General features: G+C 45.9%; 2 protein-coding genes across 4 annotated transcripts in view; one reads left to right on the top strand and one right to left on the bottom strand.

Moving 5' to 3' along the window:
• Window positions 1-18,036, bottom strand: part of LOC146356171 (uncharacterized) — a 277,120-nt gene that overhangs the window by 244,160 nt on the left and 14,924 nt on the right. The gene's annotated exons all lie outside the window — the stretch shown is intronic.
• Window positions 2,286-10,237, top strand: LOC146356172 (uncharacterized). 3 transcript variants are annotated; one of them, XM_084831498.1, is made up of 6 exons: window positions 2,286-2,504; window positions 4,049-4,573; window positions 4,767-4,887; window positions 5,211-5,293; window positions 5,587-5,734; window positions 8,251-10,237. In XM_084831498.1, exons 1-6 carry the CDS (start codon window positions 2,385-2,387, stop codon window positions 9,393-9,395), a joined length of 2,142 nt encoding a protein of 713 aa, XP_084687624.1. In that variant the 5' UTR covers window positions 2,286-2,384; the 3' UTR covers window positions 9,396-10,237. The 3 variants fall into 3 exon arrangements, with proteins under 3 accessions (XP_084687624.1, XP_084687623.1, XP_084687625.1); XM_084831497.1 differs by having other exon boundaries at window positions 4,761-4,887; XM_084831499.1 differs by having other exon boundaries at window positions 2,479-2,512; window positions 4,761-4,887.

Genomic DNA, 18,036 nt, shown 5'->3' with positions numbered 1-18,036 from the left:
TTATGGTGGAAAACAGGCCGTCATTCTTGCCAGTGGGAGATTCAGGACGGATTGCCCTCATCATGAAGCTCTTTCCACACTCCAAGCATTTCCACAGTTTCTCCCCTGTATAACTTTGATGGGCACCTGCTATGGGGGGAACCCGCCCCCCTTGCCCAAGTCCCTTCCTCTCCAGGAATCTGGTTCGGCCCACTGAACCCTTGGAAGGCCAAGCAGCCGGAAGGGCTCTCTGGGGCTCTCAAAGCAGGAGTCAAAGGACGGCAACCTGGGCAACCTGGCCCTGGGTGGGCCGCCCTGGCCCTCAAGCGGCTGGAACCCCCCACCAGCGCCAGCTGTGGTCACTCCCCAATTAGCTGGGGCCGCGCCTGGCCTTGCGCAGAGGGCCGAGGAGCCTCTAGATGACACACCATCCGGGTGCTTACATCAGACGTGACCGCCTGGCCTGATCTTATGGAGGACAACAGGCCGTCATTCTTGACAGTCTGCCTGCGAGGCTTGACACACCCAGCATTCTTCTAGCTGATTCAGAGTATATCGTTTTAAATCTATGTGTGCTATGTGGCCGAGCTGGTAACTTAAAAACATTATCCTAAATTTGCACAAATTATGTTGCTCAAAATATTACTAAATATCCAATAAATAAATGGATTGCTTCAAAACTGTGACTGCTGTTTTTACTATTTTATTGTTGGTTTTAGATGGGGCTCTTGAATGGTTATACTTATTGATTTTGTATTCCTCTGTATTTGTTTATGATTATTCCAGCAAGCAAGGGTGCCAGCCTTTTTTTCCTTTGCCCAGGTTCCCTCCCCTCGACCCCTGCTTTGAGAGCCTGAGAGAGCTGTGGCCAATCCCTCCTCGGGCCAGGAGCAGCGGCGGCTGCCCTCAGCCTCCTCCTGGCTCCTCCCAGGGAGCACAACGCACTCCGGCCCAATCCAGCGCTTCTTTCCTGTGGTTGCCCAGGTTGCCTTCCTGCTTGGAGAGCCCCAGGGAGATCTTCTAGCTGCTTGGCCTTGTTGTTGTTGTTGTTCAGTCGTTCAGTCGTGTCCGACTCTTCGTGACCCCATGGACCATAGCACGCCAGGCCTTCCTGTCCTGCGCTCTCTCCCAGAGTGTGCTCAAGTTCATATTCATTGCATCCGTGATGCTATCTAGCCATCTCATCCTCTGCCGTCCCCTTCTCCTTTTGCCTTCAGTCTTTCCCAGCATCAGGGCCTTTTCCAGAGAGTTTTCTCTTCGCATTAGGTGGCCAAAACATTTGAGCTTCAGCTTCAGGATCTGTCCTTCCGGTGAGCACTTGGGGTTGATTTCCTTTAGGAGGGACTGATTTGACCTCCTTGCAGTCCAGGGGACTCGTAAGAGTCTTCTCCAGCACCACAGTTCGAAAGCATCAATTCTTCGGCACTCAGCCTTCCTTATAGTCCAGCTCTCACAGCCATACATTACTACTGGGAAAACCATAGCTTTGATTAGATGGACCTTTGTCAGCAAGGTGATGTCTCTGCTTCTTACTATGCTGTCTAGGTTGGCCATAGCTTTCCTCCCAAGGAGCAAGCGTCTTTTAATTTCATGGCTACAGTCACCATCTGCGGTGATCTTGGAGCCCAAGAAAGTAAAATCTGTCACTGCTTCCATTTCTTCCCCTTCCATATGCCAGGAAGTGATGGGGCCAGATGCCATGATCTTAGTTTTTTTAATGTTGATTTTCAAACCAGCTTTTGCACTCTCCTCTTTCACCCTCAACAACAGGCTCTTGAGATCCTCTTCGCTTTCTGCCATTAGGGTGGTATCGTCTGCATATCGGAGGTTGTTGATAATTCTCCCAGCAATCTTAATTCCGACCTCTGATTCATCCAACCCGGCGTTTCTCATGATGTACTCTGCATATAAGTTAAATAAGCAGGGTGACACTATGCAGCCTTGTCGTACTCCTTTCCCAATTTTGAACCAATCGGTTGTTCCATGCCTGGTTCTTACTGTTGCTTCTTGACCCTCGTACAGGTTTCTCAAGAGACAGGTAAGGTGGTCTGGTACTCCCATCACTTTAAGAATTTGCCACAGTTTGTTGTGATCCACACAATCAAAGGCTTCAGCGTAGTCAATGAAGCAGAAATAGACGTTTATCTGGAATTCTCTTGCTTTCTCCATGATGCAGCGAATGTTGGCGATTTGATCTCTCGTTCCTCTGCCTCTTCGAAACCCAGCTTGTACTTCCGGTAGTTCTCGGCTCGCATACTGCTGAAGCCTGGCTTGTAGCTTAGCTGCTCGGCCTGCTAAGGGTTAAAACGACGGGTGTGGATTCCTAGAGAGGAAGGGAGTCGGGGGAGGGGGTGCCCCGCAGCCCCTCCCTCCCATTCAAGTGCTGGCCCCTCCCCCACCCGAAAATGGAGCCTCTCCTGCCCCGAGCAGGTCGCGTGCCCGGGTTTCCCGGGGATCTGGCGAGTCTCCCCCGCTCCACCTCGTGCATGTGGGGAGAGGGGAGTCCTGGCGCTGCAAAAGTAACGGTGGGTAGGTAGGTAGGTAGGTAGGTAGGTAGGTGGGTGGGAGGGAGGGAAGGAAGGAAGGAAGGAGGGATGAAACTGCCCAGGGGGCATGGGGACCCCAGGGAGGGGGGCTGCCCAGGCTCAAAACCGCGGCCCGCCACTGGGGAGAAAAGGTGTGGAGGTCGCTGAGGTTTTGAAAGGGCGGAGGGCCGGAAAGGAACAGGCCTCCCCCTCCCCACATTTCACCCCAGAGGAGGTGGCCCACACAGGGTTCCCCCACAAGGGCCACCTCAGGCGGCCTTCTTTCCCACTCCCTGCAAAGCCACGAGGCCCCTTTGATTTGAGGGGGGGGGGATTTTTAAAAGCTTGAAATCTTGGGTGTATTGAGCCAAAGTGATGCATCCATCGAATGTAGTATTTTGATTGCAGTATTTCGATTAGAATTAGCATCCTACTTAATTGGTCACAGCCCTTCCCACGCCCCGCACCCCTCCTGCCCCCCCCCCGTACCAACCTGGGTTCTCAGATACATTCTTGCACATTGCTGAGCAGTGCTCAGAGGGGCAGATTATTTATTTAATAAATAAATAATTGAAAGTGTTAAAAAGCTGGGGGGGATTTTTAAAAAGAAAAATGTGTTTGTGGGGGGGGGGGGCTGGAGGTTTTTGTGGGGGCAGGGAAGACCCAAACAAAGGACAGTCGGGTTCTTTTCATGCCAAAGCTTCTGGTTTCTTTGAAACGAGGGCTGGCAACCTTTGGGAAGGGGATGCAGCCCTATGTAAACCTTGGATCTGCTACAGTTGTGGGAGGAATAGAAACTCCCTGTACAGAAGCAGTATACCAAATCTCAGCTGCGGCGTAGAAATTATATTTTATAATTAAACATATGTCTACATTAGGGAAAAAGTGTTCTTTCCACAGAAAATCTAGATTTATCCGCATGTTAGTTTGACAGATTAAGAAAGTATCTACAATTCAGATAACTCACCAACTAGTATTTCATTCATATTAGCCCGTAGTTCAGTGGCAGAGCCCCTGCTCTGCATGCAAAAGGTCCTTGGTTCGATCCCTGGCTTCTCCAGATGGGGCTAGGAAAGAATCCTGCCTGAAACCCTGGAGGGGTTGACAGTACTGGGCTAGACAGACCAAGGGTCTGACTCAGCATAGGCAGCTTCCTACGTTCCTATGTAAGCCAGTGTCAAGGGCGTTCAGTTTACAGGAGGACACAGGGAGAACACAGGGGCAACAGCAGAAAGGGACAAGAAGAGGGGGCCTGCTGAGGATTTGTGGGGAGGAAAGAAGCTGAAGAAGAGATGCAGAGACAGAGTTCGTGGAGGGTTAGGATTACTAGGGGAGAGATAAGTGGACAGATGCTGCATCTTCTTCAAGCAAATAGAAAGTTTTAATCTATGGCTGTCAGGGGAAGGAACCTGCCCTAGTCTCTACTTTCTCTCTGACTCTTGGTATTCACCTGCCTTTCCATCTGGGAGAAGGTGGGGTTGCTAGGCAGAGTCATCCACGTTTGCCCTAACGGTGTAATAATTAACACACAAAACATTTTGCAGGACTTGGAAGCACCTCCAGTTGTGACAGCTGTTACTCTGAGATATAAAAAGGCAGAAGAAGGAGGAATTCCTTTGGCCCAGTCAGAGGCTTCCTTGGAGCACAGATCTGAGATGGACGAGAAAGACTCAGGTGGCCCCAAAGCAGGAGGAGGGCTTTCTACCACCACAGCTAGAAGCAGTAGGAAATTCTGGGAAAGAATGGTGCAGAGAATCCTGGGACAAGAGTTGCTCTGCAAAGATGTACAGAGCCAATGTTTCCAGCAGTTCTGCTACCAGGATGCTGAGGGGCCCCGAGAGGTTTGCAACCGACTCCATGATCTCTGCCGTCAGTGGCTGAAACCAGAGAGGCACACCAAATCCCAGATGCTGGACCTGGTTATCCTAGAGCAGTTCCTGACCATCCTGCCCCCGGAGATAGGGAGCTGGGTGAGAGAATGTGGAGCGGAGACCAGTTCCCAGGCGGTGGCCCTGGCAGAAGGTTTCCTCCTGAGCCAGGAAGAGGACAAGAAACAGGAAGAGGAACAGGTGAGAACATTTCTTCCTCATAACTCCAAAGGGAGGGGGAGGGGAATATAAAAGGGGGATATAATGGGAGGAATGGGAGGGGGACATAAAAGAAATGTTCGACTAATTTTTCAAGGCCTTTGCTACTATCATTCTTTTCCTAATCCTGCTCCCCATTGCATGTCCTGGAAACTCAATGCTGTTTCAGGAGCAGGGCCTGTTTACAGAATTGGACACTGATCTTCCTGAGGCAGAGGAGGCTCCATCCAGCAGCAGACAGAGTCCACTGCGAAGGGGGATGGTGCAGGAGGCTGACGGAGGAGGCACTGTGCAGGGTGAGGATTAATGGGGCATATTTCAACTGGGTTTCTCTAAATATTTTTAGGGCTTCAGGGAGGGTAGGGGGACAGACACTGAATTTCATCCTTTCCCACAGTTCCGAAATGTGTTTGTTTTCAGCACTTGAAGATTTTATACATGGAAATCAGTATTGTGATTTCTGGTCAAGAACCCAAATGGGGAGAGGTGTTTTCAGACAACTGAAATAAAAATGGGTATAAGCAGCGGAGGCTTAGTGCCTTGTATACTTAGACATGCATGGTTTAATCTCTGAGACAAGCACATTTTCCTGATTTTACACTATTTTTGTCTCTGACAGGTGATGGGACAATGCCGGCAATGGGTACCCACTCATCTCTTCCTTGTGGGGGTGGAGAAAAAGCTGCTGTGGGACTGAATCAGGTAGGGGGTGGCCTTGGTCCCTCTGTCCTCTGCTCACCCCTTGGTCCTGAAGAAAGCTCTCTCCTCTTTGCTTCTGTCAAAGCTGCCCACTTGGAAGGCTGTGAATGCCACTTAGGAAAGCTTAGATCAGGTTTCCCCATCTTTTGGGGGCCATGGGCACAAAAAAAGCAAACAGGGCACATATAGATGCTGAGAATAATCACCATTCATTTTCCTTAACTCATGCTTTGGGTGTTATTCATCTGCAGACTCCACATTATCTCTGAGGAGGGCATGTTTCCCTTTCCTTTCAGGGTCTGGTGGCCTTTGAGGAGGTGGCTGTGTCTTTCACGGAGGAGGAGTGGGCTCTGCTGGATCCTGACCAGAGAGCTCTGCATCGGGAAGTCATGGAGGAGAATTCTAGGATCCTGGCGTTTCTTGGCAAGGCCCCGTCTTTCCCCGGTTGGTAATAATATCTTGTTTACAAATGCAAGAAACTAATTTTAGCATTTTTGCACCTTACATATATTTCAGCATGTCAAGCCTCCATCTTCCAGTTTAACAGGATGTATCTATTTTTATTGATTAAGGGCATAATTCTTTATATGGTTAGACAGAAAAAACTCGTACAACTGTGAGCATGCATACGACTGTACTCTAAAGCATTAATATTCTACCTTTCCTTATTGAAAAATATGTACCCACAAGTGGTATAATAATGGTTGGACCTTGATATTAGATGTTAAAACCAAAACATCCTCAAGAGAAGAATTTAATGACCAGCATTAAATTTTCAGAATCAGTGATTAGAATCTCAGGAAATGTTCGGAGCCACCAGAACTACGGATACAGACTGGAGCCATCATAGAGTTCCAGAGGCCTGATGGAACAGTTCTGCCAGAGCCTAGTGCCTACGAGACAATTGAGAAGGATGGGGGAGGTGTGTGTCCCTTGGCAGGGAGTAGCACAGCACTGGGACCACTTCTGAGAAGGCCTTGTACCTCAGATAGAGGATATATCCTTACTCCCTCTATTTTAATTTGCCCTGGCTACAACATGAAGAGTGATACTTAGGCCAGAACCACACTAAAACTAAAATTATTTTAAAAATGTATTGAAATACCAGACAAGATTGTGTAAAAGCATTCATATAAAACACTGAAGACATGGTGCAAAATTAAGAATATATTGCATTAAGGATAATTAAAGAACAATAATTGGAATGAAGCTGTTACAATGTGACTACCATAAAGGACATGATAAAAGAATTAATAAAATTTAAAAGTGATTGCATTAACTACTTAAGACGTACTACATGGCAAATGGAATGTAAGAGGAAGCATGTCGAATATTAAACTGTGTCTAGCACCCTCTCCAGCCACAGCTAACTAAAAGTGCAATCCTATGCATGTTCAGACAGAAAAGGCTCCTACAATTCTCAGCAGTACCTAGCCCACATTGCCATCTGGGGGTTGCTGGGAGTTGTAGGACTTATTTCTGCCTAAACAGGCATAGGAGTGTACCCAGAGAGTCATACATGTTTGCACCTAAACGTCTTCCTGGTAGCAAGTAAAGAAACATACCTTACCAGTTACCATAAATCTGACTTCCAGCTTTTAATTGGAACAGGGAACATGAGAAGCGTTTAGCTTTAAACACTGAAATTAAAAATAAAATGAAAATGATTCTCTAGCATAACAACATATCAGTGAAACAAATAATAGGGCCAGTGCTGGCCCACATAAATTCAGCAATAAAAGATGGCTAAGCGAGCATTAATATAGCATCTAGGCAGTGTCTGAGGGGGCATAGGATTATTCAGAGTCTCCCCTCTGAGGCTGGAGACAGCAATCTGACCTCAGAAGGGGGAGTCAGAGGTTTTACCCCCTCATTGCCTGAGCAGAAAGAACTGCACCAGCTGGTCTCTGAGATCGGGAACTGGACCTTGAAAAGCAGGAAAAGGGGGCATTTGGGGGATGGGGAGGAGAGGGCAGAGGCCAGGATACAAGGCACCCTGAACCTCTGCCAGCTTCATTTCCTCCCACTTCAAAATGCCTTGATTAGACTCGCGAAAAAGACCATCTAGAAATAATGCAGGATGGGAGAATGCGGAAGCGAAGATTGCTTCTCCTGCCCAGCATAGGATGATCGTAAACCACCGAGTTCCAGAGCTTACGATCTTCAAGGACTCAGTTGATAGGACTGCACCCTAAATAAAGTCAGAATAAACTTCTGTGTCAGAACCTTAAATGATTGACAGGGGTATGAAAAAGGGAAAAAACCTGACTGATTATAAAGAACCAGGCGATAAGAATAGAAGGAAAAACCTACTATTGCTCCTAAAATCAATAAGCAAAATAATATTGGTGATTATTGTCAAAAGGAACGACCAGGGACTGGGATCTCCTGAGTCCCGGTCCAACACGCTAACCACGGCACCACACAGGTTCTCATTAAGCTTCATGTCTGAACTTGTGAATCTATGAGCTTCATGTCTGAGTGGAAGCTAATCTCTTGTTTCTTGGTGCCAATCCATTGCTCCATACCATACCTGCTGTCAGTTAATGCCAGTCAAGAGAGGCTGAGAAATACATGGTAAGATCTCCCTCGCATCCAGGTCTTTTCAGTTCTTTCCTTTATGACAATTGTTGTAGGCAGCAGTATTGCAACTGAAACTCTCCCCACGACCTGAGTTCGATCCCAGCGGAAGCCGGGTCTCAGGTAGCCGGCTCGGGTCGACTCAGCCTTCCATCCTTCCGAGGTCGGTAAAATGACTGCCCAGCTTGCTGTGGGAAAGGTAGTCACGCCTGGGGAAGGCAATGGCAAACCACCCCGCTAGTCTGCCATGAAAACGCCAGCATAAGCGGTGTCCCTCTAGGGGTCAGTAATGACCCGGTGGTTGCACAGGAGGAAGCTTTCCTTATTGAGGATGTTCAGTTCTGTTTCTAAATCTTACCAGTTTCCTGTCTTCTTTGCAGAAGGTAATGAATGGGAAGCCAAGACTGAGGGAAACCCATGTGACGAGCCACCAGAAAGAGACAGATGGAAACAGATGGACCAGGAGAAAATAAAAACTGGAGCAGATCAGAAGATGAGAAATAAATCCTCTGCTTTTCAGGGCAGTGACTACTATGAAACTACAGTCCAAGAAAATATAGATGAAAGAAAGGAAACAAATCAGTGTTCTGTGTGTGTGACAAGCTTTGATTCTCAATTGAGCTTTAAAGATCATTCTAATATCCAGACAGAGGACAAATCTTTTAAATGCTTGGAGTGTGGAAAGAGATTCAGTATTAGAATGTGCCACACTTCCCATCAAAGAATTCACACAGGAGAGAAACCATATGAATGCCTGGAGTGTGAAAAGAGCTTCAGTGTGAGCACGAGCCTAATTTGTGTGAGCAGAAACCTCAGTAAATATCATAGAATTCACACACGGGATAAAAAATATAAATGTGCAGACTGTGGAAGGAGCTTCACTTTGAAGGGAAGCCTCAGTAGACATCAAGGAACTCACACAGGGGAGAAACCATATAAATGCTTGGAGTGTGGAAAGAGCTTTAGTAGAAGCGTACACCTCACTGATCATCAAAGAACGCACACAGGGGAGAAACCATATACATGCGCAGAGTGCGGAAAGAGCTTCACTCAGAACACACACCTCAGATCTCACCAAAGAATTCACACAGGAGAGAAACCATATGAATGTGTAGACTGTGGAAGGAGCTTCAGTTTGAGGACAAGCCTCAGTAGACATCAAAGAACCCACACAAGTGAGAAACCATATAAATGTGCGGAGTGTGGAAAGAGCTTCAGTCAGAAGATACACCTCAGTTATCATCAAAGAATTCACACAGAGGAGAAACCCTATAACCGCCTGGAGTGTGGAAAAAGCTTATGTCATAATTCAACCCTTAAAACACATTTGAGACTTCCCACAGGAGAAAAACCATATAAATCTTCTGAGTGTGGAAATAGCTTCTGTTTGAGTGGAAGCCTCACTTCTCATCAAATAATACACACAGGAGAGAAACGATATGAATGCCTGCAGTGCGGAAAGAGCTTCAGTGCGAGCACAAGCCTCACTTGTCATCAAAGAATTCACACAGGAGAACCCATATAAATGTGCAGAGTGTGGAAAAAGCTTCATTATTAACAGAAACCTCAGAATACGAATGCTTGGGGTGTGGAAAAGACTTAAGTGTAATCGCAAGCCTCTGTTGAAATCAAAGAACTTACATAGGGGAGAAACTATAAATGCTTGGAGTGTAGAAGTTTCCAAATGATTATAATCCCAATTTCTTGTTAAATCGTATGCGGTAAACCATATAATTGCTTGGAATGTGGAAAGAGTTTCAGTCAGATGATTAATCTCACTTCCCAGTAAATAACTCACACGGGGGAGAACCCATGGAAGTGCTTTGAGTATGGAGTGAGATTCAGTCAGAATACATCCCATATTTCATATTGGGGAAACCCCCATGGAAGAATGAAAGAACCGACTACACCCATGCAAACCTTCCCTTCCATAACGCTGAGCTCTGAACAGTGGTGAATTGAATTACTCATAATATTTCTGAATATCCAATAAATAAATGGATTGTTTAAAAATTGTGAAAACTTTGTTACTACTTTGTTGTTAGTTTTAGAAGGTGTTGTTGAATTTCAGTTATTGTTAAAGTTTTTTTTATTTCTGTGTATTTCTCTGTGTCAAGTTGAGTGAGTAAAGGCACAATCTTAGCCACAACAAAAGTCCTTCAATGCCCAGCTTGGCTGGCTGGGGAATGCTGGGCGTTGTAGGACTTTTTTCTAGCTAATCATGCATTGGATTGCACCCTTAACCACCCTGAGAAGACTGTGCTGTTAAAATTGGTATATAAAATCTTAAAATAAATGGCAAGGAAAGAATCATATTAATGTGCAAAAGCAAAAAGAACTAAAGAAACGTTGGGGTTGTATTTTTCTCTCTCTTACATTAGTACATAGCGACAAATAATAACCCAGAGTCCACAGATGTTCCCCAACTGCAAAAGGAATAGCAATATTCAGAATCTGTGTTCGCTTCATCAGATAGGTTTTACCAAACTGTGGTTTAATTGCATTTCAGGGCTAGGAAAATCCAGGCCCACCTCAGGACATTTTGCTGCCTGAAGCAAAGCAGCATATGCCACTCTCACCATTGACAGAATGGGCTTTAAAGGAACATTTAACTTCAGCTCCATATGTAAATCAGGGTTGGGGGACCTGTAGCCCACCCGATGCTGGTGGACTACACATCCCATTATCCGTACCCATTGGCAATGCTGTGTGGGGCTGATGGGAATTGAAGTCTCTCACGGACCAGCAATGTAGTTCTGTGAGTGGAAGGAAAAACAGGCCAAAGACTGAGCTTACGCTCCAGTTTCCTTTTCCTTCCCTGTGGGCTTTTCCACTGCCACCAGGTGGAAATCTTTATTTCTCTGGCTGCCTCCACCAAACCAGCCGGAGTCTCGGGTATCTACTGTAGCTAGTCTGGGGATTGGTTACTAGACATAGGGTGGGTTGGAAAAAAGAAAGAGACACTACAACATTTCAAATACTAAAGATTAAATTTTACTCAAGAAAAATATCAGTAAGAAAAGGTTTTAACATTTGAAGGAATTGCACACACAGAAACTTATAAAAGGTCATATGAGCAACAGGGTAATAACATCCAACAGGGTAATAACTGATCCCCCAAGAACTGGGCACTGATTTCCCTGAGGCAGAGAAGGCTCCATCAGCAGACTAAAGTCCTGTGCAAAAGAGGATTGTGCAGGAGGCTGACTGAGGCGCCTCCATGCAGGAATTAATGGGGCATATTTCAACTTGATTCCTCTAAATATGGGGGTGGGGCGGATTGGGGGGTGGTGGGAATAGACACAACTTCATTTTTTTCCGCAGTTCAAAAATGTGTTTGTTTTCAGCGCTTGAAGACGTTACACATGGAAAGCTGTGTTGTGATTTCTGGTCAAGAACCCAAATGGAGAGAGATGTGTTTGCACACAACTGAAATAAAAACATCAGTATAAACAGCAGGGGTTTAGGGCCTTGTGTACTTAGACATGCATGGTTTAATCTCTGGGACAAGCATATTCTCCTGATTTTACACCACTTTTGTCTCCCACAGGTGAAAGGACAATGCTAGCAGTAGGTACCTACTAAACTCTTCCTTGTGTTGGGGGGGAAACAGCTGCCGTGGGACTGAATCAGGTAGGGGGAAGGATCACTGGGGAGACAGGCAAGGGGTAGCCTGGGTGCCTCTGTCCTCGGCTCACCTCCCTGGGCCTGAACAAATCTCCTTATCTTTGCTTCTGTCAAAGCTCCCACTTGGAAGGGTGTGAGTGCCATTCAGTTTTCCACCATTGTTTGAGGCCTGGAGAACAGGGCATATACTGATTTTGAGAATAATAACCATTCACCTCACCTTAACTATTTTATTTCTTTATTTCATTTCTATACCGCCCAATAGCCGAAGCTCTCTGGGCGGTTCAACTAGTGCTTTGGATTTTGCTGATCTGTATTCTTTATGGAATCTGTGAGTAGGAAACGTTCTCTGTTCCTTTCACAGTTTAGTGACCTATGAGCTGTGGTTTTCATGGAGGAGAGGGAGCTCTGCTGGATCCTGACCAGAGAGCTCTGCATACATGGAGGAGAATTCTGGAATCCTGGTGTTCCTTGGTAAGTTTCCATCTTTCCCTGGTTGGTAATAATATCTTGTTATTGTTAAACAAAATAATACATTGTTTACAAATGCAACATACTATGTTAGGATTTTTGCAAATTACGTATATTTCAGCACATCAAGTCTCCCTCTTCCTGTCTTAACAGGATGCATCCGTTTTTATCGACTAAGGGCACAAGCCTATATATGGTTAGACAGAAAAGATTCCTGGCTGTAGGATGTCTTTCTGTTGAAACTTGCATGGGATTCCACCCCAAATCATTAATATTCCACCTTTCCATATTGAAAAATATATATCCACAAGTGGTCTAACAATGGTTAGGCTTCGGTACTAAATGTTAATTTATTAATTTATTTATTTACTGCATTTATACCCCGCCTTTTTTCCCCTTGCAAGGAACCCAAGGCGGCTTACATTATCCTCCTCCTCACCGTTGTATCCTCACAACAACAACCCTGTGAGGTGGGTTGGGCTGAGAGTCTGTGACTGGCCCAAAGTCACCCAGCGAGCTTCCATGGCCGAGTGGGGACTAGAACCCGGATCTCCCAGCTCCCAGTCCAACACTCTTGCCACCACACTTGGCAAGAGCCAACGGGACGCCCCAAGGGACACTGCGAGCCCTGGGCAGGAGGAGAGGCATGACCCCCCCCCCGCCCCCTTGTCATTCTCTGAGGCTGTCCCACTGGTGGTCAGACTTGCAGCAGTTCATCCAAAAGGCAGCTGGGGGGGGGGGGCTACCAGTTTTCTCCTCCAAGACTTTGTTAAACCACTGCAGCGCTGCCTTCTCTGCATCCAAGTCCTCCGAGGTGACAGAATAGCCCAACTGAGGAGGGGGAGGCAAGGTGAAATGATCGCCACGGCGAGCCGAGAGCAGCTGGATCCTCTGCCTGCGCTTGCCACTGCTGCCCGATGAAGACAGTGAGAAACCCACAACATCCTCAAAACAAGAATGTAACAATCAGCATCAGGTCATTAACCTCAGGAAATATTATGAGCTGCCAGAACTACAGATACAGACTGGAGCCATCATAGAATCCCAGAGGCCTGATGGAACAGCCCTGCCATAACCTACTGCCTACGAGACAATTAAGAAGGTTGGGGGAGGTGTGTGTCTCTTGGCAGGAAGTGGTACAGTGCCGGGGCAACTGCTGAGAAGGCCTTGCACCTCCGATAGGGGATATACCTTTTATTCCCTCTTTGTTACTTTGCTTTGGTGAGCATCTGGAGAGTGATCGTTAAGACAAACGCACACCTAAAATAAAATTAGTTTTAAAATGTGTTGAACTAACAGACAAGATGGTGAAAAGTTAAAAGTATTTTATGAAAAACAGTGAAGATGTACAAAATCAAAATATATTACATTAAAATGATTAAAGCATAATAAATGTTATGAAGCTGTTAAATTATGACTATTATATATGCAATTATAAAAGTATTAATTAAATATAAAAAATAATTGCATTAACTAAGGCATACTGTGTGGCAAATGGAATATAAGAGAAATCATATCAAATATTAATCTTTGTCTAGCATCCTCTCCAGCCCCAGCGAAATTAGGGCACAATCCTATGCATGTTTAGACAGAAACAGGTCCTACTGGGAGTTGTAAGACTTATTTCTGCCTAACCTTGCATAGGATTGTGCCCTTAGAGGCATAAATATTTGAACTTAAACTTCCTCCCTTGTACCAAGTGAAAAAATGTACCTTACCAGTCTACATCAATCTGGCTTCCAATTTTTCATTGGAACAGGGAAACATGAGAAGCCTTTAGCTTTATAGAGTGAAATGAAAATGAAAATGATTCTCTGGTGTAACAAGGTATCAGTGAAACAAATGAGAAGACCAATGCTGGCCCACAGGAATTCAGCAATAAAAGACGGTAATATCAAGTCAGAAGAAACATCTATGTCAAAACCTTACATCCTTGACAGGACTATGAAGAAAAAATGTGAGGGACCCAACTATAAGGAACCAGGCCATAAGAACAGCAGGAAAAACCTGCCCTTGCTTCTAAAATCAAGTAAGGGAGCAATCCTGTGGCCACTAGACAGCGGCTAGACAGCTAGAGGATATGTTGTTTTCTGGGAACCGACCTCCACGCACTTCCACGCTGCCCCAGAGGCAGCACGGAACAGCCCCATCCTCCGTGCTCTCAAGAGGAGCACGAAGCGGTTGGAAAGGAGCGTGGGTGGGGGTGTTCCGGGGCAGGGAGAGCATAGCTGCCTGTATGACACACCCTATGTGTCATACAGCAGCCTCCTTCCCCGCTCCGTGCTCCCGCGGCTAGACAGCCACAATCGGCTGTCTAGCCAAAAAAGCAGGGCAGGAGAAGTGCGGAGAGAACAATCCCCTCCGTGCTTCTGCCCTGCTTTGGATAGGCAGTCACCTCCGAGTTCGGAGGCAGACGCCTATCTAGATAGGATTGCGCCCTAACATAATAATATTGGTGAATATTATCAAAATGTAGGACAGGAAGTTCTAATTTTGAAAAATTGTAAATAAAATATGTTTTAAAATTAAATCCCAGTCTCCTTCCAAAGGAAAACCTTCTGGGGCAGAGTCTTATATGTCAACTTAGCTGTGTAAGCAAAGCCATAAAACAATAAAGAAAGACACAAAGTTAACTGTGTTTTAACCTTAAACATTTCAAAATCACTTTTTTCTCTGCCCTGCTTGCTCCTTTGCTAAACATTCTAATTAGTTCTGTGTTATTCCACACCCAGGCCAGGACAGTTCAGAGATCTCCCCCCCCCCCCATTTTTTTTTTTTTAATGTGCAGCATTATCTTCTGGATAATCGCTAGCCTTCACAGCCTTCATGGCTTCTAGCTGAAAGGACAATCCATGCTTTGTTGCACCTTTCACACTTCTCTGTTTCATGGCGCAGGGGCTATTCTCCTGCGTGCCATCCACAAGGCTGCACTGCTAGCTTTTCTCCATCTCTCCTTGTTTCCAGCAAAAGAGGCAAACCATCATTGTGTTTGTGAGCCCATGTTTTAGCTCACACGAAATCCAGGCTTTATGGGCCTTCTCCTTTTCCACGGCACCCCAGAACCCAGAAAATAAGTCCAAAAATTATTGCTGTGGTGTTCCTGCCTTCTCCTACTGAGAATTCCCCTTCTCTGAGGCCTTTCTCACCCTCAGCAGAAACCACCTTCTCTCACACACAGCAGGTTTCACTGCCACCAGGACCTTTAAGGCAAAATTAAAGGCAAAACTGAAGTACTTTGGCCAAATAATGAGAAGACAGGATACCCTGGAGAAGATGCTGGTGCTAGGGAAAGTGGAAAGCAAAAGGAAGAGGGGCCGACCAAGGGCAAGGTGGATGGATGATATTCTGGAGGTGACGGACTCGACCTTGGGGGAGCTGGGGGTGGCGACAGCCGACAGGAAGCTCTGGCGTGGGTTGGTCCATGAAGTCACGAAGAGTCGGAAGCGACTGACCGAATCAACAACAACAAGGACTTTTAAGGCTGAGGTCCAACCCTTTACTCAGTCCTCTATCTGCGAGGACACACAGACTTTACTTATAACCTTGTACTGTTGCCTTTATACCTTCCCCTTATGTAGCCAAGAGCAGAAGGCGTAGCGTTGATAAAGAACGCTTTATTGATTATAACAATAAGTTGTTGAATATAATTCAACAACTTATTGTTATAATCAATAAAGCGTTCTTTAGGTAACTCTTAATGGCTTTATCAGTATATGTTCTCTCATAAACCATTCTCTAGATCACACTCTCAAATAATCACTTCACAAATCGCCACAGACGCCTCCCCCTCTCCCTGAGTTCTCAGTCCTAAAATCCTAACCGTATCAAATCATATCCCTGTCTCTATTTTATCTGACCCCCACAGCACAGCCCACATGAGAGTAAATGGGTCACACCCAGGCCACTATGGTGAGTTTGGATAGAACAGGTTCTGCCAGATGCAACTCTGAGGCTGTTACAGTAGCCTCCATCACTGCCCATGTTCTTAAAATTGCCTTGAATTTTCAGCTACTGGTGTCATAGCCACTTCATTTCCCCCAGTTCCTGAACAATGGTCTTCACTATTCAGGCCATTTCCCCATTCCAGAGATTTGTACGGACAGATGTATATAGCAATAGGATCCCTCACCCTCTATGGGCCAAACATCTTCATGGTCCCACTGCCCCTCCAGTATTTGGGGTTCCCTGGAAGTCTAAATGGTCCAAGTAATGATGTTTCTGTGACAAAAAAATTAAGCTATGCGCTGCCCCCGCATCCACATTATTTGGCAAAATGTCAGCTTAGGAGTGTGTACAGCCACAGCATGACAGATCCCTGACTGGTGTGGAGGCAATGAAATTCCAAGACACGTCAGACATGGGGGTCTTGGAGTGAATAGTGAAATGCCACCTATCGTAGGTGGCCCTCAATACTGCACACAAGACCACCTCCATCAGGCAGGGGGAGTGTGGTTGTGTCAGGTACAGGAATGGAATCCACGTTCTCTGTCGAGAGCCCACCACTGTACCTGCAAGCGTGAAATGAAGAACTTGCCCAGTGGGATACCAGATGGAAACTGACTCCGTGGACCCCAATACTTCCAGTCTGAAAAGGGTGAGAGACACTGCTAGGATTCTGCTCCCTGTCTCCACCCAGGTCTCAGTAACAGACACTAAGTTGGCTCACTTAGCCAGCGTTAACTCCCAGTTTCTTTCCTGTTTTCTTTCCTGTTGACTCTCTTGGCATTAATCTCTGTGCGACTCTCAGGCTGCTGGCCTCATATTCAAGATGCTCTTGGCTAGGAGGGGACTCTGAAAGTAGATTAGCATAACTGATGTCTGATCTTATGTCCTAGCCCTTAAAAGTCCACCTATTTGTTTGTTTCATTTTTATCCCATCTTTTTTCGTCCATAAGGAACTCAAGGTGGCATATATAATCCTCCTCTCCTTTTTATCCTCTCAACGACAGCCCTGTGAGGTAGGTTGGGCTGTGAGTCTATGACTGGCCCAAAGTCACCATGTGAGCTTCCATGGCCAAGTGGGGACTAGAACCTGGATCTCTCAACTTGCAGTCCAACACTACATCACGCTGGCTCTACATTTGTATCCCAACTTTTTTCATCTTGCAATGAACCCAAGGTGGCTTACATGGTCTTCCTCCTCTCCATTTTATCCTCACAACAAATCTGGGAGGTTGCTTAGGCTAAGGTCAGTGACTGGCCCAAATTCACAACTGCCGACAAAGGACTAGAACCCAGATCTCCCAAGTCCCAGCCCAACACACTCACCACTGCACCACACTGGCTCTCATTAAGCTTCATGTCTGAACCTATGAGCTTCATATCTGAATGGAGACCGAAATCATGTTCCATATCACACCTGCTGTCAGTTAATGCCAGTCAATGGAGGCTGAGAAATGTGTGGGAAGGTCTGCATCCCATCCAGGTCTTTTCAGTTCTTCCTTTTGTCACAACTGTTCATTGAGGATGTTCAGTGATTTGAAGTTCCTTTTCTAAATCTTGCCTGTTTCCTCTCTTCATTGCAGGAGGTGATGAATGGGAAGCTGAGAGTGAGGGAGACCCACGTGAGGAGCCACCAGAATGAGATGGATGGAAACAGACAGACCAGGAGAGAATAAACACTAAAGCAAACTGAAGATGAGGAATAAATCCTCCACTTGTCAGACCAGTGACTACTATGAAACCACAGTCCAAGAAAAAATAGATGAAAGAAAGGAAACAAATGAATGCTCTGTGTGTATGACAAGCGTTGGTTCTCAGTCGAGCCATAAAGGTCATTGTAAAATCCACATAGAGGACAGATCGTTGAAATGCTTGGGAGTGTGGAAAGAGATTCGGTATTCGAACAAGTCTCACTTTCTATCGAACTCACATGGGGGGAAGATCATATGAATGCTTCAGATGTGGAAAGAGCTTCAGTGTGAGCACAAATCTCAGCAGGCATCAAAGAACCCACACAAGGGAGAAACCATATAAATGCGCAGAGTGTGAAAAGAGCTTTATTACGAGCACAAACCTCAGTAGACATCAAATAAGACACACACGGGACAAATCATATCAATATGCAG

Source organism: Heloderma suspectum, chromosome 2 (genome assembly GCF_057233095.1).
Source record: "Heloderma suspectum isolate Gila_16-S chromosome 2, 16-S_ref, whole genome shotgun sequence".
In the NCBI taxonomy this organism is placed as follows: Eukaryota; Metazoa; Chordata; class Lepidosauria; order Squamata; family Helodermatidae; genus Heloderma; species Heloderma suspectum.
This window is presented reverse-complemented; position numbering and strand designations above follow the sequence as displayed.